Source organism: Silurus aristotelis, assembly GCF_946808225.1.
Source record: "Silurus aristotelis genome assembly, chromosome: 19".
NCBI classification, from domain to species: Eukaryota; Metazoa; Chordata; class Actinopteri; order Siluriformes; family Siluridae; genus Silurus; species Silurus aristotelis.
Window position 1 is genome coordinate 14,711,522 of NC_139592.1, and position 24,264 is coordinate 14,735,785.

A 24,264-nucleotide genomic window follows, 5' to 3' on the forward strand; every position below is an offset into this window, starting at 1 on the left:
GCAAGCGTGTCAGTTAAGTGTGGTGTGTGTGGGCATATGTATGTGCTCAGTAAAGAATTAGTAAAAGGAACATGGGGTTATTTTTGGGAAAGGAATGACATGGGCCTGTAGAGTAAAAGAGATCATATTACTACTGAATAGACTATCCAAACACACACACACACACACACACAGTTCTGTTAATTAATACATATATTTTAAAGGACAAAAAATAATTCTGCAATGGATTTTACTTTGCAAGCAGCAGCGTATCTACTGTGCAATATCTAATATTATATACATCTGCCCTAAATAGCTATAAAGATATAAGTTACAAAGTTGTTATTCACAGATCAGACGTATTTAATAATTTACATCATTTATTGTGATACTATTGCAAGTCATACAACAACCACCAGTCATTATGTAACATATTTGTCATTATGTAACACATTATGAAACATTTTCCAGGAAGGATTATATGTATGAGTGGCAAACAAAGAGGAAAGGTGCAACAGAAGGTGGCTAAAAGGCTAGTCAGCTTGTAAGGCTGCATTTTGCCAAATATACATCCAAGACAAAAGCAAGTTGTATGGGGGGTTTTGATCTCAATTCATATATGCATAATCTCTGTTAGTATTAAGTCATTCATATTTGCTGACTATTTTAGCATTTAAAGATTTTTTTACCTTCGGATGTTCAGGATTAATACGTAATTAAACAAGCTTCCTATAAGGAATGCATTCCTCTACATTGTCAGTCCGACAGGATATTTTTATTTTCTCAATTTATGTTTGTGTCGTGCTTGAAACTGGCACAGACACCAATTTATCTCCATATTGCATGTTTGAAATAGAAAAATTGACAGACACGAATCAGAAGACATCAGACTGGCTATTTATGGGCTGTATTCAGTCTTACAGGCTAAGCTGCCTTTTAGTCAGTATATCTTTACCCCTTGTAGGTGGAGTAGAGCAGGGGGAACCCATGAGATGTGTTCACTAAGGTTTAGTAGGAAGTGAAAGTGCTGCTGTACTACCTGTGGTTGCATCAGCTCGTTCACAGTTTGGTCAGTCACATCACTCATTTCCTCTCCGGCTCACACCTTCCTTACTTACCACTATCCCTGCCATCTAGCTGCTCCTGAGCGACCAATCAATCTTGTCCCTCATAGACACTTGTCTTTAGAAAAAGATATAATGTGGTGGCATGTAGCAACATACTATAGTTGCACTTGTGTTTTTCCTCACCATTCCTACATGACATGTTTTTTGCATGTGCATGTGTGTTCGCATGTCACTTATTGCACTTCTTGTACAATTATATTTGATTTAAAGATTTCACATTACACATATGAATCCATAAACACTATGGGATGGGGAAAATCACACTACAGTATGGTGTAACCAAAAAACATTTCCACTTTATGCTTGTTTTTTTTAACAATTGTTTTAATCTTTTGCAGATTTTAGTCTTAGATTCCATTGCATATTCCACCATTTACAGCGGATGGTCCTGCATTCATAAAAGTGGCCATTTTGTAATAAATATAATTGCAGCTGATGATATCTGTTTTGATGATGATGTTTTTTGGATAAAGGGTTTGTCTAATTGTAATGCATGTTTACAGGATCTTTTTTTAGAAAAGGTTCAAAGAAAAAAAAAGGGGTAATTACAGTCAGGTCAACAAATATAAACATTTAACTAAATAAAAATAAAATAATTAATTATTTAAACAAACAACGTGGAAAATAATCATAGAAAACAATTACTATAAAAATATTAATTTTTACAACAAAAAAAAAGCTGTCTTTCATTTACAGCCAGAATTAAAATTTTTGTTTCTAGCCATGTTCCACATTCTTCTCTAATACAATAAAGCATAAATTCTGCAGGGAGAAATCAATAAGCCCCAGTGATAGTGAACGTTACACTACAATAAAATGCTGCCGTCCAAAACTGCTTTAAAAATGTCCTCATTAAATTTCACATTATTTCTTCTTAATGAAATGAATAGCACCTGTGGGCTATGAGATGGCATCTTTGAGAGATTAAGTAAATTGTATATACCAGAAATTGACCAGAAAATGCAAGAATAAAAAAAAAAAACAAAAAAAAAAACAACAACAATAATTTTATATATAGCTACATAGCAAGCAGGTGCATTCTGGTTGAAATACATGACTGGCCGTCGCAAGGGCGTGTTAAAAACCATGTGTAAATGCAAGGAAAGAATTAAGTTACTCCACCTCACATCACTATAATTTGTGATCTTTGTAACGGGGCAATAACACATGAAAGCAACTGGTTCTACATTAAAGTACCATTAAGTTTATGTTAAGCACAAACAAAACCAGTAACATAACCAGTGAATAGTTTCAAATACCATTATAAATGACAGGATGAGACACTGGCACTACATGAACCAAAGTTACTTTTCAAAAAACAACATTTCTTTTTTAGAATTGAGGTCTCACAAACATCATATTATACTTTAGAAAAAATATATTAATCTCTGCTGTAGGTTAACTCTTGCCCTTGCCTTCCATTCATGCATTTTCTGATCTCTTGCTTTTATCCCTTCTCCATCAGTCCTGCTGGTCGGAGGCTTTGAAGAAGCTTCGCTTGCTCAGGCCGAATCCTGTCCCCCTCTTTATGGACTGCCGAGAAGGTGCACTGGACACAGAGGAGGAGGAGGAAGAGGGGGTGGACACAGCTGGTGAAACATTACTGTCTTGTGGAGGTTGCCGGGAAAGGAGCTCTTTAAACACAGAGTTCATCTGCCGTGTGATCTCCTACGTGTGTAAAAGAAAGGAGAAAGAGTTAGGAGTTTCTTCCATCATTTATTCCTCTCAAAATTTTCTGACTGCTGTTGATCTGATGTTGATTAAGATGAACTGTATTTTCATGCTAAATAGATACCAGAAAGCACCAATCAAAATAAGTTAAAAACAGAGCGCGTGCTCTACACGGATTGCTGTGTGCTTGACCAGTTAAGTTTTTAAATAATAAATAAAAAAATTTATGAAAAGGAACGACTGATTTCCCAAAATTTAGTTGAACAAAAAGTAAGATATTTGACTGTAAAATCTAGTAATGTTAAAGTAAAGTCTCGCCAAATGGAAATATGGCAGTAATGTAGATTTGTGAAAAAGCTACTTAAGTACAGTAACAAATTACATTTACTTCGTTACTGTCCACCACTGTATATAAGTCATGTATGCAATGCAACACTTTATTCACCCATGTGTTGGTGCAGGTCAATCAAAGATAAGGATAAATTGATTAAACACAGGACGTTAATACAGTAAGCGTGAAAATGTAGAAAGATTGAACCTTATCAACTATCTGTCTCTCTGCTGTTACTCCAATGGGCCTGACGCTGTCCAAGGTATGTCTCCGTTCGTGTAGACTGCAAAAAAGAAATAGAGAGATTTACTGGGTCTTTCAATTGTCTTTTTTGATTCCATATCAAAATGTTTAATTTGTCATCAATTAATCTGTTTATTTCATGGTATAATGTGCTGAATTCATTTAGAGTTATTTAACAGGCTAATATTATAACTGCATAGACGAGTGAAATTTCACAGACATGCACACACATGCAAATGAGAGATTTTATAGATAAAATTTGACCACGGTTTATGCGTATTTCATATACATGCATATGCAAAGGAGATATAATTAATAGTTTTAAATACAATTTGCTCATAGTTTATACTGGATTGTATTCAGATAAAGTTTATGATCAAGACTGGATGATAATTAATCTAATCTGGCAACCATGATTTCTTCGTAATTAGCCTCAGTAGATGCATGTGTGCTTCGCATCAATCCCAAATTGATTCATTTGATGTAAAGAATTCTCAGCTCTAGGGTAAATATCAAATATGGATCTGACTGATCATAGCTGATCCAAGGACAGAAACAAAAGATGGCAGTTTTGTCATTAGTTTAATTAGTTTAAGATATCATCCCCTTTACATCTGCCCTAAAGTATGCACTTTATTTAAGATGAAAAAGCCTTTATTTGTCATGTATGCGTTACAGTGCAATGAAATTCATTCTATGCACAACACAGCATATTCTTCAATGCCAACTTGGTGGTGTTGAAGCTGAAAGCACAAAGTGTCTGATCACTAGTCCAGAAGCTGCATGTTTTTAAACAAAAGCCTTCACAAGTCTACAACCTTTGAGGGAATTTAATCTCGATGAGATTATGTGGTGTAATGTGGGTAAGAAAATATTACGGTATAAAAGTTCCAAAAGTATTATTGTTATTTTCTTTTCTCCTACCCTGTGAGTTGCCGAGCCACGCCAGGTGATTGCGGCGGGAAGAACATTCGGCCCTCTGGTACTTGAATAGGAAGTTTGCGTATTGGGCTTATGTTTCCACTGCACCCTCCATCTCCTAACACAGCACCACCTCCGCTTGCGGTCCGCTGCCTTCCAGGCAAAGACGCGCTATCACTGTTTACCCGCATGCTACAAGTGAGGTACATAAGGACATCAGCGGTTATATCTGAAACCTTTAAAGGATCAGTTAGTATATCAGTAATAGACCCTCTGCTAAATGACACACCGGGTGCTATGTTCAGCCTGCTGCTGCTCATCAGCTAAATTTCCTGTGCTGCCACCTCGGCTCTCCTCCTTTTTCCCTCGCTCCTGTTTTCGTTCCGCCCTGGGTTAGAGAAGCATACAATAAATGAGTATAGCTTAAAATGTGAAATTTGGTGAATAAATGAGTATAAGTAAAAAAAAAAAAAGGATAAATGTATGTTGTTTCAGATTGCCAGATTGTAAAATGAAAGAAAACTGAAGCATAACTGAAGCATAACATTCTAAAACTACAGTTGTGAGCATGTTTGGCTTACATGTAGGAGGAACCCTGGTAGGCAAAAAACAATAGTAGATATATACCACCTCTAAAAATATGAAAGGATGGCATGTTTTGCTCAAGATGGTGGCTGCATCACATCAGCCCTCCATTTTAAAAAATGGCAACTCCATTTTAGTTAAAGGTATTAAAAAAGGATATTCTTATACTGACACATATATGATATATAACCCTAACCCTTGTATTACTGAAAAAGAAAACTGCTCAGGTGGACTTTCCAAGATGTTTGCAAATTACATAAGGACTTGGACAAGAATTCGGGACTAAATATCTAAGGCAATCCAGTGGCAATGAAAGCAGAAGCAGAGACTGAAAAAGGTGCACTGACAGCACAATAAACCAAGTTGGCTGAAAAGACAGTAAAAATAGGACATGATTTAAGAAACTATTTGTGTGGGATGTTCACTGGAAAAATATTTTGTGCAGTGAGACCATATTTTTTTCAAAGCAAAATAAGTCGACTAAACATCTATCTCCTATTTGTTGTTACTCCTCTGGACAAGTGCCCATTGTTTTCTCATCTCATTGTTTTCTTGAAAGACTATCTAAAAATGTGTATAACATACCCCTACCAAAACAAAATAAAGATAATCTGTACAAAATGGATAATCTTGAAATAATTAGAAACAAATTCTTACCCCTCAGGCACACTGATGTACTTATGAGGAATCAGGCCTTTGACTCCTCCCATTTCTCCTTTCCACCAGTCAGCAGAGGCCTTGCTGTGGAGTGTAACGTGGTCCCCCTGCTTGAATGACAGCTCGGCTGCAGACCGTGCAACATAATCAAACATAGCCACAGCATCCCACTCTGAACAGCCACACACACGTGTGTACACAGACACACACATATTTGCACAGAACACAAGGAAAACAACACAGCATGGCCCGTGGACACAACACGCATGATGGCACATAAAACGAACAGCACATAAGCGAGACAATATACACACAAACACAGAGATGAGTATTTATAATGCAGTTCACAAGAGTACAAGTACTCATTTATTTTATAAATAATGAAAATGTCCACAATTTCCTTTCATTAATTGAATATATGACCAAGTATAATTTTTATTCCTCACCATCCTCACTTGGAGCATGTTCAGGCTCTCCTTCAACCTCTTCTGTAATAGGTTCACTGCAAACAAAAAGATATATTATTGGATGCAAATCAATTCAATTAGTCTTCCATGTCTAGCAGATGTTAATGCTACCAGTGATAAAGAGTCTCACCAGTATTCTTGCTCCAGGGTCATGCATTTCTCATAGACAGGGCCTGGAAGCTCAGCAGGGCTGGGAAAGATGCTCTCATGCTGGAGGATCATGCTCTTAACCAGGGCATTAATCTGGGGCTGCAGAGTTACTGCATCGCCGGACTCTGCCCCACCTCTCAGGAGACTTGGCCCAAAGCACACAGCCAGGTTGTAGGGCTGCATCATGTTCTCATCACTGTACTGAGAAACACTATACATACATACACACACACACACACACACACACACACAGAGCATGCTTCAGAATGTCACAGTACATGTTAGAGTCCATGTTTTCCTCAATGAGCCGCTGCTTCCCAGTAACAGCAGCACTCATGCAGCTCCAGACCATGGCGCTACCACCACCATGCTTGACTGTAAGCAAGACACAATTTTCTTGGTACTCCTCATCAGGGTGTCACCACACATGCTCATCAGACTACAGTTTCAGGGTGTTACCGATCTTTTTATAGCCTAGGCCAGCTTTGTGGAGAGAAACCAGTGGTCAGTATGAGAGAACTGTACTCAAAGCACCAAATTTTATCTGCTCTAATACAAGATACACAAATTTGTATGGTTCTGTCAAGCAGACAAAAACATAAACATGATGAATAGGACATGTGGCTATGCATGGTTAAATGACGTACAGCTGTTATCACACAGGGTGTACTCACTTTTGTTGCCAGCTATTTAGACAAAAATGGCTGTATGTTGAGTAATTTTAAGAGTACAGTAAATCTGTACTGCTCTACAAGCTGCATGTTCACATTCACTTTAAAATATGTCTAAGTTTAATTTCTTTAGTATTGAGAAGATAAAAAGAAAATGGTTGCTAAAATGTGAGGGGTCTTTTGTAAGAGACTGTATATATTCTCATTACAGCTATTTAAACACCGGCCATCATTACAATTGAAAATTGTGCATTACCCCCTGCATAAGGCTTAGAACAAAATAGTGTGTACCGATTGGGAAATTAAACAAAAAAGACAAAAAAATAAACAACTTTTCGCCATACTTTTGAGCCTTTTTAAGTAGGAGGTTGTGTTGGACTTCATATATTATCAAGAGGTGTGTGATCAAACTACTATGGTATGCAATCAAATCAGCTCTTTCATTTCGAGTGTGTGCAGTGATATTTTCATAATGATGTGCGTACGGTTGCAGTTTGTTAATCAGGGCGAATTTCTTCTCTTTGATATAACTCTCGAAGCTGCAAATGCCAAAAACAGCTATGCAAACAAGTATCAATGTTGGTCATTTGTATTATAGTATTGTAATACTCATGCATACTTATTGCTTTTGTCTATATTTATATTTAAGACAAAATATACCATGTGTACTATCTATATTTACTAAAGGTATATTAAATAACAAAAACTAACTAAATAAGTCTAAATACTTATTTCCTATACAGACATGTGACAAATGTAAGTGACATATGTGGCTCTTTTCTTTTTTTACATTAATGCCTAAATTGAATACCTCAATTGAATACCTATGGGAGATTTTGGACTTATGTATTAGACAGCATGCTCTACCACAATAATAATAAAATAAAAAAACTATTATAATATATTTTAAAAGAACAGAGTCTGTGGTAAGACATAGGCCAAAGTGGAAATATTGCTGTACCTCAAGATATCAAATGTCACACCCTGTTTTCATCCACTTTACCTACATAAACATATCCACATTCATTTCATGGACCTTATTTAAGTACATTTCATATAGAGTTTTAATTATGGTTGAACTTTCATATTGGAAAATAATTGATAACATCGTTTCCTATTTGTGCTTGCAGCACTACTCACTGATGGAGGAAGGCAAACAGATAGCGCATCACTATGATGAGGGGTCTGGGGAAGGATGACACCACTTGCTTTATCTGAGCGGCACTCTCAGCCATGTTCTCAATTTCTGTTGACGACACACAGAGGGTGGATTAAAGGAACAGATGAAAATGATCGCGCAGGGTACATTAGACACTGGAGTAGCTCCAGTCGATATCATGTTCTAGGTCATCATTTAAAGCATAAAGTTTGCTCAGTAGAACAATAAAACATCGTAACATCGATTCATTAGACTACAGACACAAAAGTGCACGAGTGTTATCTTACGGACACACTCCATCAGCCGACTGAAGCTCTCCTCGGGGAAGAGAGGTTTCTCCAGGTCTCTGAAATACAGTTTCAGAACTCCTGCGACTGAGTCAATGTCAGACTCACTGTCCGTCAAAGGGTCTTCCCCTGGGAAAGACAGATCATAAATCACATACACATACAAAAACCATGTATTTCTCTGATATTCATTATTGATGAATTACTTTAATATGTTGTAGATTTTTGACATTCTCTTCTAATTCTTAATAATGACAATGTGGCAGCAGGTATGTGGCTGAGTTCCAGTTTGTGAATGAGGGGGCGGAGCTGTGGGAAGTGAATAGTAAGGATCACACACGTGATTTAACTAATAAATGTTCTTTGTGTGCTAACTAATGAAGGGTCTCTGTGCAATGAGTAAAGAGGAAACAAATAAGAAGAAAGTTTCAAGAAAAAGAGAGTAAGACACCGAACTGAGTGCTTGTATACGTATGCTTTAAACCCTGAGAAGTAAAAATAAAAGTGTGATGGTAGCAGAATAAAAGATGCTTTTTGTTAAACCAGTCACCTGCCTCTCATTTTAATCCAGCGAGCTCTTCACAAACACTACTACCTCTATTACTACTACTACTTTCACTAATAATAATAATAATAATAATAATAATAATAATAATAATATAATAATAATGATTGCAGATTAGTCCTTTTAAAGTCTTTGCTGGGAAAAAAAATGACCTGCCCTTACCCATAATCCAAAGCAACAACAAATTACCAACAGTAAATTCCAGGAACATATAGAAAATGAGGGACAAGCTTTTAGAAACGCAAGTCAAACTGAAGAGCTTAGAATGAAACAATGACCTATGCTTTTACCAAAATAAATTTTCTGTTGTATGTCATAAACCACATCACTGCTAAGCATGTACAGACATTTACAGACCACATCATTGCTAACCATCTACAGACATTCGAAGACCACAACACTGCTCACCACTTGGTTACCACACTGGGTTACCATTCACTAATAGACGTTTGGCAGGTGAAGGGTTTATGAATCAAAATTACTATTATTGTCAACAGAATCACCATGAAGTACCAATATCCATTAACCATTGTACCTTCTGATGCCATATGGCCTGGTCAATTCCTCTCTCCATGTTCCAGGTATTTATAAATGGTGTTCTAAGGAACATGCTAGGCCAGGTTGTCACACCACACATAGAGAACTTCATAATTTTTTATAGCCTCTGAATCACAAAAAACCCCCACATCTAATATGTAAAATCAGGGATAAACCCATGGACAAGCCTCATCTTGATAAAAGGTGAGAGGTGCATATTTTACACTGCGCTGAGTGCATTGTGCACAACCTTCTGTACTGTACCGTATGGTGCTACTGTGTTACTGTTTTTCCCTGTCTTATGTTGTCTCGTCCTTTCTCCCCCTCCCCTTTTTGCACTAAATGTCGCACATGTGCACTTTGTGTTGGTCGTTTAGAGTTTCATGCAGTTCACTCTTGTGAACTGCATTATAAATACTCATCTCTGTGTTTGTGTGTATATTGTCTCGCTTATGTGCTGTTCCTTTTATGTTAATTTATGTTGTTTGCTATAGCACCTTGGTCCTGGGGAGACATTGTTTCGTTTCACTGTGTACTGAACTGTATATGGTTGAAATGGCAATAAAGCCTACTTCAACTTGAGTCACTTTCCTGGCTTATATAAAACTTTGTGCAGTCACCGAAAGCATTGATTACCCCGGGGGATTGTTTACAGTTTGTCCATTTTTCTCTGATAAATTGTGTCTATGGGCCAAATAAGCCTTCTCTGATTTTAAACATGCATCAAATATATTCAGCTATGACTAGCATTGGAATCCAAAAGCGGATGCCAGGAACATTCTGTTTAACAATAAGTAGACTTCACTTACAGACATAGCTCACCGTGATCACCATTAGAACATCTAGCTGCACTAGGCATTAGTGCAGTTGTTATGATGAACATAGCACACCATGTTCAGCCAAAGTGAGGCTTTTGGAAATGATTATGCGGTGAATAATACATAGATGTTATTACCTCTTTCAAACGCATCTCTGATATTGTTGACTTCGCTCTGTGAACCCGGCACCCTGAATATGCCCTCGTGATGCAGACCTTCAAACAAACACACTTCATTTGCAAACCTATTATTCATCTGAATAACAATGTATAACTCTTCTAGCAGCATGAGCCATGACGGGCTGGTGCCTAGACTCACCATGGAGGTTGATGAAGCGAATACAGCTTTCCACCACTAAGGGAATCTGCTGCCCTGAGCTCTGTTAGGCATGCAGATACAAAGAGATCATTAGAATTGCAATGAGTGGCTACAAATTGGGCCAGTGAGAAAGAGAACATAATGCTGTGATAACAGTATAATAATGCACAGATAAAAAGCATAAGATAAGAAATAAGAATGGCATGCATTTATTAAGCTGTGAACTGGGAAAGTGAATAGTGTGTCAGTGTACACAGTCAGTGTGTAGGTAGTGAGCACTACATAGGACAGGCAAAGCAGTACCTGAGTCCTAGACATCCGCCTTCTTCTCCTGCACGAGCAGAAAAAGGGAAGCAAAGAAAAAGATTCGAAAGAAGAACAGAAAAAATGTGGCATGGGTGCAAAAAAAAAAAAAAAAAAAAAAAAAAAAAGGTGTGAGATCCATAGACAGAAAATAATATATATCACGGCAACCAAAGGAAAATGGAAAGTGGAAAGAAAACAGGAAGAAAAAACAGTGAGGGAAAATGGTGGGGACAGATAAAAAAAGGAGAATCAAGAGTCAGATGAAAAGCAATTAGCAGAAGACTACAGTTGCCTGCCGCATTTATATTCAGCAGGCAGCAACAGCAATTTTAATGCATTTACACAAGGAACAGGACACCACAGCTTAAACACTCGCAGTAATACACTGTCAGCATCGCTTGGAGCAAAGTCATGTTTTTGTTTTTTTTCTATTTTAATCTAATTTGTAACCACTCAGCCTGAAATGTGTGCATTCTAGAGTCAAGAGGCCACACACACTGATAACTCATTTAAGATAGAAACAGTTCTGTAGTCCTGACTGCATAATACAACAAGAGGTTATGTCTGATAGATTAACATCCCCTTCACAGAAAAAGATGGGTCAGAGTTAAAGCACAGGGCAGTCATTATGCAGTTTGACATTCTGATTAATTAAGTCAGAAAGATGTTGCGAGGGCAGAAAGGAAAGACGGCACTGTGAAAACTAGCTGAATAAGCAAAGGCCAGACGGCAGTCCCACCAGGCTTGTACACCTCTCTCAGTCACCTAGAAGCTATCAAAGATGCATGTGTACTGTGACGTGACCAGCCAGGACAACAAATACATATATATATATATTAAAAAAAAATTAATTAAATTAAAAAAAATCATGGCCAGGAAAAAAAACGAGCTAAGAAGGCTGCTCCATATACATGTTTCATTAATTTGAAGCCCTATAAATGGAAAAAAAAAGTGAAACCTAGCCAATGATGTAGCGAGTGCAAGATGCTTTTCCTCAAATTGACCCAAGATAAGCAAAGTTATTTTAATTACTTGTTTTAATTCAGATTAATCATACTTGTTTATCTTCATAGTCATACGACTACGAATTTTAAGTCATTCCAGGAGACATTTTTGGAGAAGTAGGAGACTGTTATAGCAAATAAGGGACCAACTTCCTGTTAAAACCATGGTCTTGGAATGAGCGCAATTATGATGCTCATGTGTCTAAATATTTTTGGCTATATAGTGTACTTAATAATAAATAGTAAGCTTTGTCCTTTTCATGTAACACACAAAGATTTAGAATGAAAAGTGCTATAGACCTAATAATACCATGCTCTGTCCAAATACTACATTTTGATTAGTAGATATCTATTTAATCTTTATTCTAAATTAATGCAGTGCCTTATAAACAACTGTAACCATAATAGCTTACGGTCATATAGAATACAGAGTGAGACGGTTGTTGGAAAAAGTCCCTATTGACCTTATATGGCGAATATGGTGGTTTTGATCAATAGGCCCAGGCACATGATAACTATGAGTGTAACGAAAAATGGTACAAGAATTTAACACCAACGACTTGGTTATTAGTAGAGAATACATGTAAGGTTCAGACATATGTAATTCCTACATGAATAGTTTTTTTTCTCTCCAAAATAACTACTTAAAATCCATTTAATTGCCATCAATGTAAAGTACTAATCAAGTAAGTAATTAATGTATGCAGAATCTGGTATGAAGTGCGAAAACATTCTCAAATCTTTGACCTTAGACAAGCTCAAAGACGCACTGATGCTCATGGAGGACTTTTTGCACTGTAACAATGCATAAGACAGTCAACAACAACAAAAAAAAAAATAACAATGACAATAAGGTACATAATTGCAAAAAACATTAACTGCTTTGTCCTTGGTTATGGCTTACACATGCGCTAAAACATCTCAATGCCAAAAACTGCTCCATAAACACAAATCCTTCCCTCATACGCACATATTTTCATTAGAAAGGAGGATACAGAGATGACCATAGCTGCTCTAAAAAGCCAAACAGTAGTCACATGGAACATACGCAAAATGACATTCATTCAGAGACCTTTAACGCAATAATTTAAGCATGCAAGCACAAAAACCAGCAGCTGAGCAAAAACTGTTTCAGCAAATAATCCTACAGGGGAAATGGGGAAAAATTTTAATGCAGAAACTGCAAAACAGTAAAAAAATTAATAAATGGTTGGACATACTCAAACTATTAACTAAGACAAATTAATTAACAGATTGTACCCTCTCCACTTTTTAATGCAATGTATCAGACTAGCAAAGCAGAGGATTCCAGGTAAAGCAAAAAACTAAAATTTGTTTCAGTCAGGCAACACTCAGACAAGCAACACACAAGCACTGTGAAACTATGGCGACATGATGGGAGTCAATGACAGGAAATCTCATCACAGAAGCTAAAGGGAGGAGTAACGTTGCAGAAAGGAGCTTTGCAGTAACGCTTCATAAATCCAGCTAAAGGCTGTTGTGGAGCACAGGGCTGTACCTGGATGAAGGACAGCATGTCTCCAGAGAAGAGTTTGTGGTTGTACTGGGAGAAAGGCCTTGCTTTCCGCATACGCAATGACCTACCAGATGGCATTCTGGGAAATATACATACACCGCACTCCACTGTGAGACTATGGCATCATTACATGCATGCAGCAAACATGCACTCCATTTTTCATGCATACACACACACACAAACACACACACAGGTGTGCTGCCTTATGAAACTTAATGTCAGAATGGGTTTCTAAATCCTTTAGATCAAGTCTTATCTACAGAACTTGAGAGGAAACTCTAGTGACTTAGTATCAGCAACACACCCATGTGTGAATGAACAGTGCCAAAACCAAGGACAGATATACAGATAGATAGGAAATAATCTGTACCTGGAGGGATCACTGTCAACCGCCTCAGCTAGAGAAAAGAAAAAATGTGTGAAGAGAAATCATTTTTAAAACAGGCAAATGCTGCACAGCTTTACAATGTACTCTAATATAGTCCTCATGCCTTTTTTCTTTAGATTGAAATATTGCTGCTTTATTTATTTTTTTACCTTTTTGAATGGCCTCCTTCAATAGATCATGTTTGGCCTGGAGTTTGCAAATCAGAGAGCTACCATTGAGATACTCTTTCACTTTCTGAAAAGAACAAAATAGAACACTTAAAATCACAATTTACATCATTTTTATTACCATATATATATATATATATGGTGCTTACGTTAAAATAGTAGGTCTCTGTTTCCTGCTGATTGGATCTGCGCTTGGTTAGACTAAGTTTGTTGTAAGTGACATCGCCTGTGCTCTCCTGTGATAGGCTGGCTGAGACATCAGGGGCAGGGTTACAGTCATCATCACAGATACTCTCCAAGAGTGAAGCATAGGTCGCCTTGAGAGTTTTACTGATCTATGAGAAATAAAGTGTCATGAGAGAGAAGTGTGGGATAAATAGCATTTAATTCACATTTTACATTACTAACTTATAAGTACGCTGTATATACTTTACCGAGGCAGAATTAGGCAATAATTAATTAGAGACAAGGCATAACAATGGCTTTTTAATAAATAGTATGATTAACAGAGTTTATGATCAATAGGGCTGAGATGTGATTTAATGTGATGTCATTTATGCAAGTACCTCCTCTGTTTCCAGGGTAACAGAAGCCAGTCTGGACTGCAATTGCTGGTTTCTGGTTTCCATCTCGTACCTCACCTGACAGTCAGCACTCACCTCACAAACCTGGCACAGACACACAAAGCATCTTTGTCAGACAAGCACATGGTGTGTGTGTGTGTGTGTGTGTGTGTGTGTGTGTTACCTGGTCTCCCTCGTGTGCCAGGTGCTGAAAGCGGAATGGCAGGCAGAAGGCTGAGTTATGGGCTTGCAGTAGGGCATCTCGGTCCTGACTCTGATCCATAGCATTCACAGCGCTTTCAAGATGCTGCAACCCATTCTTTAGGTTCTGCTGCGCCCGGTTCCGGTTCGACAGATAGCCACGCATCACCCGTGACACAGACACATGGTAGCCTAGGTCTGTGCACTGCAAACAAGCATGGCAACCATAAAATGAGTTTCAAAAGTAGTATATAGGCTATGGGCTGTATTTAAAGGTGTCAAATTAAGGCGAAAAAAATTCATCCATGTAGAATTTTTATTATATATAAATAGGAAAATGCCCCCCAGAATGCTTTTCATTTGTTGTTGTTTTGATATGAAAAAAAATAAAATAATCATGGTCGAAGATTTTGTTCATTTTGTTTCATTCTAAAGTGTGGCTCTTAATTTTATACATACAAAATGTCAGCATCGCTCAAGATAAGCAGTGACATCAATTAAGATGCCATCTGTTCTCTTCTACTCCTTCAATGCAAAAAATATTCTGTAATCTATTGAGAGATTATGCATTTATCTAATCACGTACACTCTGTAATATGTATCTATTATGAGTTGCTGCCCTCAAATGGCAACGATATCCCTTAAATAGCCTTCCATTAGTGTCTTTACTGCCCCAAATGGGCACTTTAGAGTCAGTGACAAGTGCAGGACACTTTTCTGCAGGTTTTCTGCAAACATGAATAAAAAAATACTCGAATAGTATATAAATCTGACACTACATCTGAAGTCCAAATTATGTTTCAGTAGTAATTCCCATACTTATCTCTGAATACACCCACCGTGCCTTTCACTTCAAGTTTTATCATTGCTGTTGTACCTCCTAATATGTTAATGATTTTAGCCATCTAGAAAAACTGTGTGACTGTGGCATATTTTTACACATGGGGGTTTAAGCTTTGCCACCTGCAGCAAGTGGTACATGAGTGATCTATACAAAATGCACCATTCATACAGTTTGCTGGTTTGTGCAGTCTTGTGCAATAAAGAAAATATTGCATGTTCTTCATTTTGTAGTTCTTAACTGGTGGAACCTGGCAGTTGCTCATAGTTTGATAATTGACGCTTCTGTCTGCTACTAGGCACATGAAATACAACACAAAATACCCGGTGCAATACAATAGCCTAAATTTGTTGCACTATTCTCACATTTCTTAGAAAGAGATTATTAAGTGACATTATTAGGCTAATTACCGGATATTTTACTCATTTCATGATTTTTCTTTTCCCCCACAAAAACACAAGGTTTAATTTAGCCAATTTATCTTGCAACAGAACAAAACCGCTTCAACCATGAAATACTAATAATGTCTACAAATAGACTATTTACATTTTGCCTGTGTCTTAGGCATTGCAGTATAATTTGTCATAAATAAATGCCCCATGTGTCTCGAAAACATTACACATCTAAGTTGTGTGCAAATTACCATAAACATACACGATGAAACCATGAACAGAGAATTATACAAGGGGAACTAAGCTATTATTGGTCTAAACTTACAACAGAATAGGGAAGTAAAACATATTCCCAGTAAAACAGAAAGCAGACAGGAATCATCAAGGCACTCACATCAATCATAGTGCAGATGTCCTCAAGATAGTACTTATTCATGGCAGCATTGGCTGCTGCGAGGTTGAGCAGGTAGTCATTGCGAGCTTTAGTGCACTTCAGCTGGGTCTCTTGTACTTTCCCTTGCCTCTGCAAAACACAGATAGAAAGAGAGAAAAAGAGAGAGAGAGAGACACACACAGACACACACACACACATTTAAAGACACAGAGGAAGCAGTGATATAACAGATATAAGCTGATATCTTCCTGTGCCATCTTTAAACAAAGAAAAGTGCACGGAAAACACACTCAGCTCTACCTTTTCCATTAGCCTTTCCATCTTTTTTACTGAACTGCGCCTTTGCCCTCCTGATTGGCCAATGCCGAGTTCGGACCCTTTCCCAGTCTGTTTCTCCTCCAGTCGTGCAGCATCTTTTAGTTTGCCCTCGGCAGAAAGACATTCGGAGTGATACTGGTGATAAGTTTTTAGAGCCTGCAATAGACATCAGTAATGACACACATGACTTAGCTTATTGGATAATGACTGCTTTTATTAGGTAGCTAAGATAATGTTGGCAACTCGACAAAATAAAGAACACAACACAACACAACACACACACACACACACACACACACACACACACACACACACACACACACACACACACACACACACACAAAAATCATACAAGCCAAAAGCCTTGAGCCAAGACACTCGTGACAGGCAAGCTGTTCTGTGAAGGGAGAAGACTTTCAGAGAGCAACCAGCTGGCAGAATTTGGGGTAGATTTAATCGGGACATGTGACCTAAGCTTGACCACTGAAGACCACTGGGATAGAGAATCTATGCTCTGCCCCAGCAAGCCGAAAAAAAACATTTGATCTTGCACAATAATTGCATCCATGACTTCATGTCAAATACTGCAAGATTTTTAGGGCATTTTTAGTCTTGGGGGTTTTCCAGTCCTGAGGTGGATTGGGTAAATATGAAACCACTTCCAGAGCCTGGCAACAAATAAGGTGCCTTATCATGTTATTTCCTATATAAAGAACTTATTTTTGCTTGTCTATACACCGATAGAATTCACCAAAAATGTTGACCACGGATTAGTTAAACCATTAAATAAAAACAAATTGACCCACCGAAGCAAATTCTACAAGAATTAAGTGATGTGCTCATATTTTTCAAAACTGCATGTACAGCATATTAAACATAATAAAAATGCATAAACAATCTACATGGAGTGACAATCAAAACTAGTGAGAACTGGTTGAATTGTGAAAATGTGCTTTGGCTTGTTTGATCCTGTGTAACCACAGTGATGCCTGTTGCTGCATTCAAACAGCAAAATCACACTCACCGTCTGCAGCTCTGTTATGACTTTAACGAGTTCCTCCTGCATCTGCTGACCAACTTCTTTACTCTACAAAACAATCAGAGAAATCAAACCCAGCTCATTCATTAGTCAAAAAGAGACAATATGATATATAACTGTATAATAACTGTTTGTGCTTACCTTTTTGGCTGCACGATGCGTGTCCTCAATGCAGTGAGACAAGCGCTGGGTGAAAGTGGTGCTGCAGATCTCGCTGAGCGAGCTGTGGTCCCGGCTCTCCTGCTTGGTTTGCGTTAGCAGCACTGACCAACACTGGGACACAGATTGATCAGTATGCTCCTTCCTACAGGACAAAGGAAAAACATTTGTCTTGGAGCTCATAGACAAGTTGTTGATATTGTGATAAATTTTGTATGTAAGTCATCAAAACGATGTACTTTTTGGTCTTGAGGGTGAACCTTTCGCTGAGTTTTTCCAGAGAGCGTGCATATTCGGCCTCGATCTCTCCCCGGCGGCGCAAATAATCACTAAGCTCTTGGAGCTGTTGCGTCTTCTGCTCCAACTGTGCATCCAACACCTTCAGCTGCTCTGAAAGCTGACTACGTACCTCTAAAAAAAATAAAAAAATAATAATAAAAAATGATGAAGAGAATCTCAGGCATTGCTATCTTTCTGCAAACAGCCTGGGGAAGTCATGGGACATCATAAGCAGAAGCAATGTTGCTTATGAACGTGATTCTTTCGGAACAAAAAGGGAAAGAAAAACAAGAACACGAAAGAGTAAACAATGAGAAAGAAAGAAAAAAACAGAACGAGTACAATGACCCCTTCTTTACCTTTGATCTGTGTCTCATACTCCGCCAGACACCCCCTTTCCTTCCTCAGTTTGCCATGTGATGTCATGGTCTCGCAGGAGCAGCAGGAAAATCCTGTGTCGTATCAGGTGTCTCAGGAATACGTGTCTGAATGTGTATTAATGGTCCACGTACAACTCTTTAACCTGCTACCTAACTATAGTGAGGAAAAGTCACAGCCTGATGTTGATTGCTCTGCTTATTCGCACACACTGAAAAAAATCTTCTGTGCTAGTAAAAAAAAAAAAAAAAAAGAAACGGAAAAGAGAAACGATGGGGTGTGTGTGTGTGTGTGTGTGTGTGTGTGTGTTTCTCTCTCTCTCTCTCTCTGTTTCAGTCAGCGTAGTGACAGTTATCCGTTTCCTCAGCACTGCAGCTGATCTCTCTTTCGTGGGCTTTTATGGTTTCAGCTGTAGAACCACGCAGGCCAGTGGCTCGTTAGTTTTATTTATCTGCTTCCTGAGCGAGTGGATAAAACTGATTGTCTTCGCCTGGAAGAAAAAAAAAACAAGAAAAGAAAAATAAAATAGCAATATGGCAGTAAACAAAAAGACGTTAACTTCAGCACACCAAGCCACATCCGGTTTACCTCAGACTCTCTCACTAAGACATCCTGGTAACATAGTACTGAAAACCATGGGTTTCTTTTGAGATGTGGTTACAAGAATGTTTACCTCCCGTTTTACTGCGTCAGTGTCTGATGCATCGTGTTCAGAAAGTCTTCTCTCACACCTACACTGTGAATATTCAATTCCAAACAATTCTGTTCCGTTTTATCCTCCTTTAGATCGAATTATGCGTTTAACATTTTTTTTTAACAGTATGAGTCAAAAGAAGAATGAAATGCTTTATATCCTGGTAAATCTAAGTAACTTCTAGGTCGTAACTGGCAACTCATACTTAATGCTAAGCTGAATACATGAGGCTTTATAAGGTTGCAGATAGCATAAACCTCTTACAAATTTCTTATCTGTCTTTTAAACCTCACATCATCTAATTAAAGAACAATTGAAAAATTGCATAGTCTATAGCCAAAAAAAATCTCAAATTAAAATAATAATAAAAAAAAAAAACCTTTATTATATAGTTAGTTCATAAATACTAATAGAATAACTAAGTTTGTTGTACAGTGATATTTTGTTATCTATACTTTAAAAATAAAAGATTGACTATGACAATATCAGCTTTCATTATAGACATTAGGAGAACATTCCCGATATTGAAGCTGCCATTTATTAATGTGGCACTTTGGCTCTTACACCTGTTGCAATTTAAATACAATAGTATAAAGACCAAACAAAATAGTGTCAATACTGTATTAGTTCTCTGCGGTGTGCGCAGTACATTCAATGCAAACTGGTGTGAATTTGATACTGTTCAATTCTGACTATATTCATTTCTTATTATCCTGAGCTCAATAAACAACAGCACTGCAAAGATTTCCTCGCATTTCTAAAAATCACTTTTAAATGTGTCTGAGTCATTGTGGGGAACCGAAGTCGTCCTGGGGATCTTGCGTGGGATGCGTCAGTGTGGTGGGCGTGTTGGTCCTGTTACAGGGTGGAGGAACTTGAGTCATATTTCTCTCTGGGGCTCGCTCTCGCTCTCTCATTTCAGTTGTTAAGGTTTTCAAATGAAAGTTGTTGTTTTTTTTTAGATAAGAACCAGCAAAATGTCAGGGTAAAGGTCAGATTATCTTTTTATATATATATATATATATATATATATATATATATATATATATATATATATATATATATATATATATATATATATATATATATATATATATATATATAAAAATAAAGGAGGAAACACGTTGGCTCTTTCAGTTTTTAAATTAAAGCTGCAGGTTTTGGAGTAAAACAAATCCCATTGGGGATTCCTAACCCACAAGCGCACACACGCAGTAGACTGTTGAAGAAACTTGCCGTGTTGATGTTGCCATGACGGAAGTGGCACAGAGAGGACTTTCATCTGAGCTGTAGGAGCTTTTACACAAAGAGAGCCTATGTGCATTTTGTGTGAGTGAGTGAAGAGAGAGAGAGAGAGAGAGAGAGAGAGAGAGAGAGAGAGAGAGAGAGAGAGAGAGAGAGAGAGAGAGAGATGGGGGGGATCAGAGTTTTTCAGCATGACTAAGTAACTCTCTCTTAGTGACCCTGCATGTCTCAATCAGCAGCCTGGGCTGCCCACACTTATCCTTTCGTAGGTTTGACTCTCTGACAGTTCAGAGCATGCACAAGGCTTAAGTTTAGAGGTCACATCCCCCATCTATTACAGCAATGCAATTATTAGATTTTGACAAACCTAGGAGTTTATCATGACATAGTGTAGACTCTAGTGCACTGTATAAGTGCACTCAAGGGTGAACCGTGTCCTCTTATGGTTTGTAGTTTTTCCCGCAACGGCTAACATAAAAGCACATGCACGTGCACACACACACACACACACACACACACACACACACCCACAACTGCTATTAAAAAAACAAACAGAAAGTAGCCACTAACACCACATAAGTGTAAGTATAATAAGAAAAGACTATACTGTATATCTAATTACATGACTATTTTCGATCTCAGTGCAGTCCTTTGATATTTGATTGAAATGGAAATATATTAATGAAGTGATGGAGTAAATGTGTGCGAGGAAAGTATTGACTGAAAGGAAACACTTGAATAAACGTGATCTGGCTGCTGTATTGAGTTAAGAAGCTACAGGGAATTAGAGATCCATGGGATCAATCCTGTTTTACACTCCCACTGGGCCCAGAGATGACACCAAGAGCTGGACCTTATCTCTCCATGAGCAAAGAACCAGCTCATTACACACACTTATACACACAAATCCACCGTTTCAATCCTCCCACATACCCACTCACAAGCACACTCATTGGTCCACAAGTACGTCTTCAAATTCACGCAGTTAACCAATCAGTCAATCTTGTTGCAGCTGTGCATTGAACAAAACTGTGCAGATAAAAGGTGAAGGCTTGAAGTCACACACAGCAGTCTCTCCAGCTTATAGAAAATAGTGCGAACGAAAAACATTCAGCGTGCAGCAGTAACGCAGGCGGAAATTGTGTCGTTGAAAAGAGCGGGCAGAGGAGAAAGGCTGAACGAGATGACTGATTAGAAAGCTGATTACGTCAAATAAGTACTCTTTACAACCACGGTTAGCAGAAAAGCAACTCAGACGTTACATGACATCACAAAAACGTTTTTATAACAAATGTGCAAGTGTGGGTGTAGCACTGCTCCATTACTTAGATGAATAAAAAGGCACAAATTGCATTAAATAAACTGACTGCCTCAACGTTGCAGCACTTTCCAGCATGTCAGTAAATCTCTGAAAATACAGACACTCAGCTCAAGCAAAATGCACCACACCAAAAAGCCTCCAGTTTCCTGCTAAACATAGGTACAAATTACAGAGCTGCAATGCGTAATAAGCAAAAGGATTAAGCCAAGCGGATTATTAGCCGTGTTGAAGGAGTTCCGTACCGTCTGTTTATCTTCTCACAGCATTAATGAGACATGTGTTCACACTTACCACATCACACCTCCTCATACCACCATACAACCAAACACTGTACACATTGATGTGAAAGGCCACACTTTCATATCATGTCAGCGTATCCAGTAACTAAAGCAACATCAACCCAATCAAAGAACATTTCATTAGTCGCCCTCACTTTCTGGCAGTTCTAAATAAAATATTTTCAATCATAGTCAATAATCATCATAATCAAGTTTTTGTAGCCAGAATAGGAAGCAATGATATGAACAACTAATCTTTGACCCCTTAGGTAAAGAAGTTGTCTCTGCTTGTCTGTCACTCACAAAGTCTGTCAGCTTCAAATTCTCTCACATGCACTACCTTTGAGAATCAAGAGGCAGCTGTAAGCCTGCCTTCATCTCTACAACATGGCACAATCCATCAGACCGGACCAGAAGCTGACAGACAGACAGTGACAGAGAGAGGAAGTGAGCAAACGAGATTTTTATCTTGAAGATGAAGAAGGATGAAGCATGCGAGTGTGAGAGGAAATGAAGGGTGAAAGATAGCAAACATGAAAGAGAGAGAGAGAGAGGCAGACTCTAATGAGAGGGCGAGAGATGAGGCGAGAGAAAAGTGTTAGCTCAGTGGTTAAGGTTCTAATGCGCAGAGTGGAAGATTGTGAGCCACTTCTGGGCTCTTGAGCAAGAATCTTAACCCTTCACTGCTCAGGAGGTCAAACTGCCCAGATGAAGGCTAAAAATCAGGGGGTGGGACCTGCTGTTTGAAATGGATCAATGGCGAGATACAATGAAACAGGAAGTAGCATTATGATGTTTAACGTTTAGTGGTGTTCTCCCTTTGAACCCAATCACCCCTCCACCTCCAACTCTACACACACACACCTACACCTACCTATACACAGAGTAGTTTAAATGACAAATAACCTTCAAACAAACAGGTGTATATATATCATAGCTACTGAATCTACTAAGAATGCTGTGTTCAGTGCTGATCAATCTCGGTGAAGCTGCAGCTGTACAAAAAAAAATACACTGCCTGCATGCTCAAACACGCGCGTGTGTGTGTGTGTGTGTAAATCAGAACGGCAGCAAAGATGCAGGCTTTAATAAACACACGCATAAACACAAACACGCAGACAGACAGACAAACAGACAGACACACAGACACACACACACACACACACACACACACACACACACACACACACACACACACACACACAATTCACATGCATCAATAATAAACACTAAAGCCTTACCTCATTCTTTGTACCCTTCTGTCTGTCACTCTCCTTTTTTCCTTTCTTCCTCCTCTCCTCTCCTCTCCTCTCTTCTACTCTCCTCCCTCCCTCACTCCCTCACTCACTCTTGGACACAGAGAACACTGTGTTTGAGCCACAGATTTCACGGACCAATTTGATTTCTCTTCCTGTGACACATGCAACACAGTCTGTCTTTCTTTCTCTCTCTCACACTCTCTCTCTCTCTCGCTCACTCTCTCTCTCTCTCTCTCTCCCCTCACTGAGGTGCGCATTCAAAATAGTCCTCCTCTCTCTTGCGTACACTCTCGCACATAAATACACACAAGAAAACAGCTCCCCGCCTGCTTGTTCTGACCCCCCCTTTCCCTCCCCTTTCTCTCAAACACACTCTCACTCTCACACACGCACACACGACTGCACACTCAGACACCGCCAATCCCTCGGTGTGAGAGGATGTCATAAGCGAAATCCCGCCCTATCTCTCCCCACTCCCCGCAGGCATGCTATAAATACAAGGATGGATATGAATATGCTGTCGTGTTCTCCTAGCTCTCTGCTCTCTTCCATTTCTCATCCCTCATATCTCCCCTTTTCTCATTCTCTCTCCCTCTCTGCGTTGATTCTTGTGACCTTGCATTGTGTTCAGAGACCAGCAGAAGTCCACAAATAGATGTATTGCTTGTGATCTCTCACACAAACACACACACAAGCACAGAGTCAAGGGGGTAATTTACAGACATGAATCTACTAGATGTGACCACCCTGCAGATGATGTGGCTTTACAGCAGATCCTTGAAGTCGTGGCCAAATCAATAATAAGGATGGTTAGCCATGGACAATAACAATGCCTTCACTTGATGCTTCTGCACACACCAGGACCACGAAGATTTTAATCATGTGCAATGCAGTCGGTTTCAGCTCAGGTGTATTATGGCTTGTTATTTTCTAACGAGGTTTTTTTCTAGGCCAGCTGGCTACTTCCTACATGCTTGTGCATATGTTTGAACAATAGTAGCATGTCAGTTCAGTA

General features: G+C 38.5%; 1 protein-coding gene across 4 annotated transcripts; it reads right to left on the minus strand.

The window, feature by feature from the left end:
- Positions 1 to 341: 341 nt before the first annotated feature.
- Positions 342 to 23,675, minus strand: arhgap4b (Rho GTPase activating protein 4b). Of its 4 annotated transcripts, XM_083570376.1 has the most exons (25): positions 23,495 to 23,603; positions 23,232 to 23,458; positions 18,434 to 18,942; positions 18,035 to 18,206; positions 17,778 to 17,940; positions 17,622 to 17,684; positions 16,580 to 16,753; positions 16,280 to 16,408; positions 14,636 to 14,857; positions 14,455 to 14,556; positions 14,038 to 14,223; positions 13,871 to 13,955; positions 13,704 to 13,731; positions 13,316 to 13,412; positions 10,487 to 10,547; positions 10,306 to 10,383; positions 8,249 to 8,377; positions 7,943 to 8,048; positions 6,112 to 6,342; positions 5,961 to 6,016; positions 5,515 to 5,686; positions 4,562 to 4,660; positions 4,276 to 4,464; positions 3,316 to 3,391; positions 342 to 2,774 (listed from the first exon to the last, which is right to left on the minus strand). In XM_083570376.1, exons 3-25 carry the CDS (start codon positions 18,498 to 18,500, stop codon positions 2,568 to 2,570), a joined length of 2,892 nt encoding a protein of 963 aa, XP_083426502.1. In that variant the 5' UTR covers positions 18,501 to 18,942; positions 23,232 to 23,458; positions 23,495 to 23,603; the 3' UTR covers positions 342 to 2,567. The 4 variants fall into 4 exon arrangements, with proteins under 4 accessions (XP_083426502.1, XP_083426504.1, XP_083426503.1 ...); XM_083570378.1 differs by lacking the exon at positions 13,316 to 13,412 and adding an exon at positions 10,790 to 10,817 and having other exon boundaries at positions 23,232 to 23,675; XM_083570377.1 differs by having other exon boundaries at positions 5,515 to 5,641; positions 23,232 to 23,637.
- Between the last annotated feature and the right edge of the window lie 589 nt (positions 23,676 to 24,264).

What these genes read in the sequence shown, in the direction of transcription:
- arhgap4b (XM_083570376.1), bottom strand. Translation starts at nt 18,500, where the DNA reads ATGACATCACATGGCAAACTGAGGAAGGAAAGGGGGTGTCTGGCGGAG. An exon ending in TCATAACAGAGCTGCAGACG is followed by an intron (nt 16,754 to 17,621) that starts GTGAGTGTGATT and finishes TGTCTATTGCAG; the next exon opens with GCTCTAAAAACTTATCACCA. An exon ending in ACATGCTGTCCTTCATCCAG is followed by an intron (nt 10,548 to 13,315) that starts GTACAGCCCTGT and finishes CATGCCTAACAG; the next exon opens with AGCTCAGGGCAGCAGATTCC.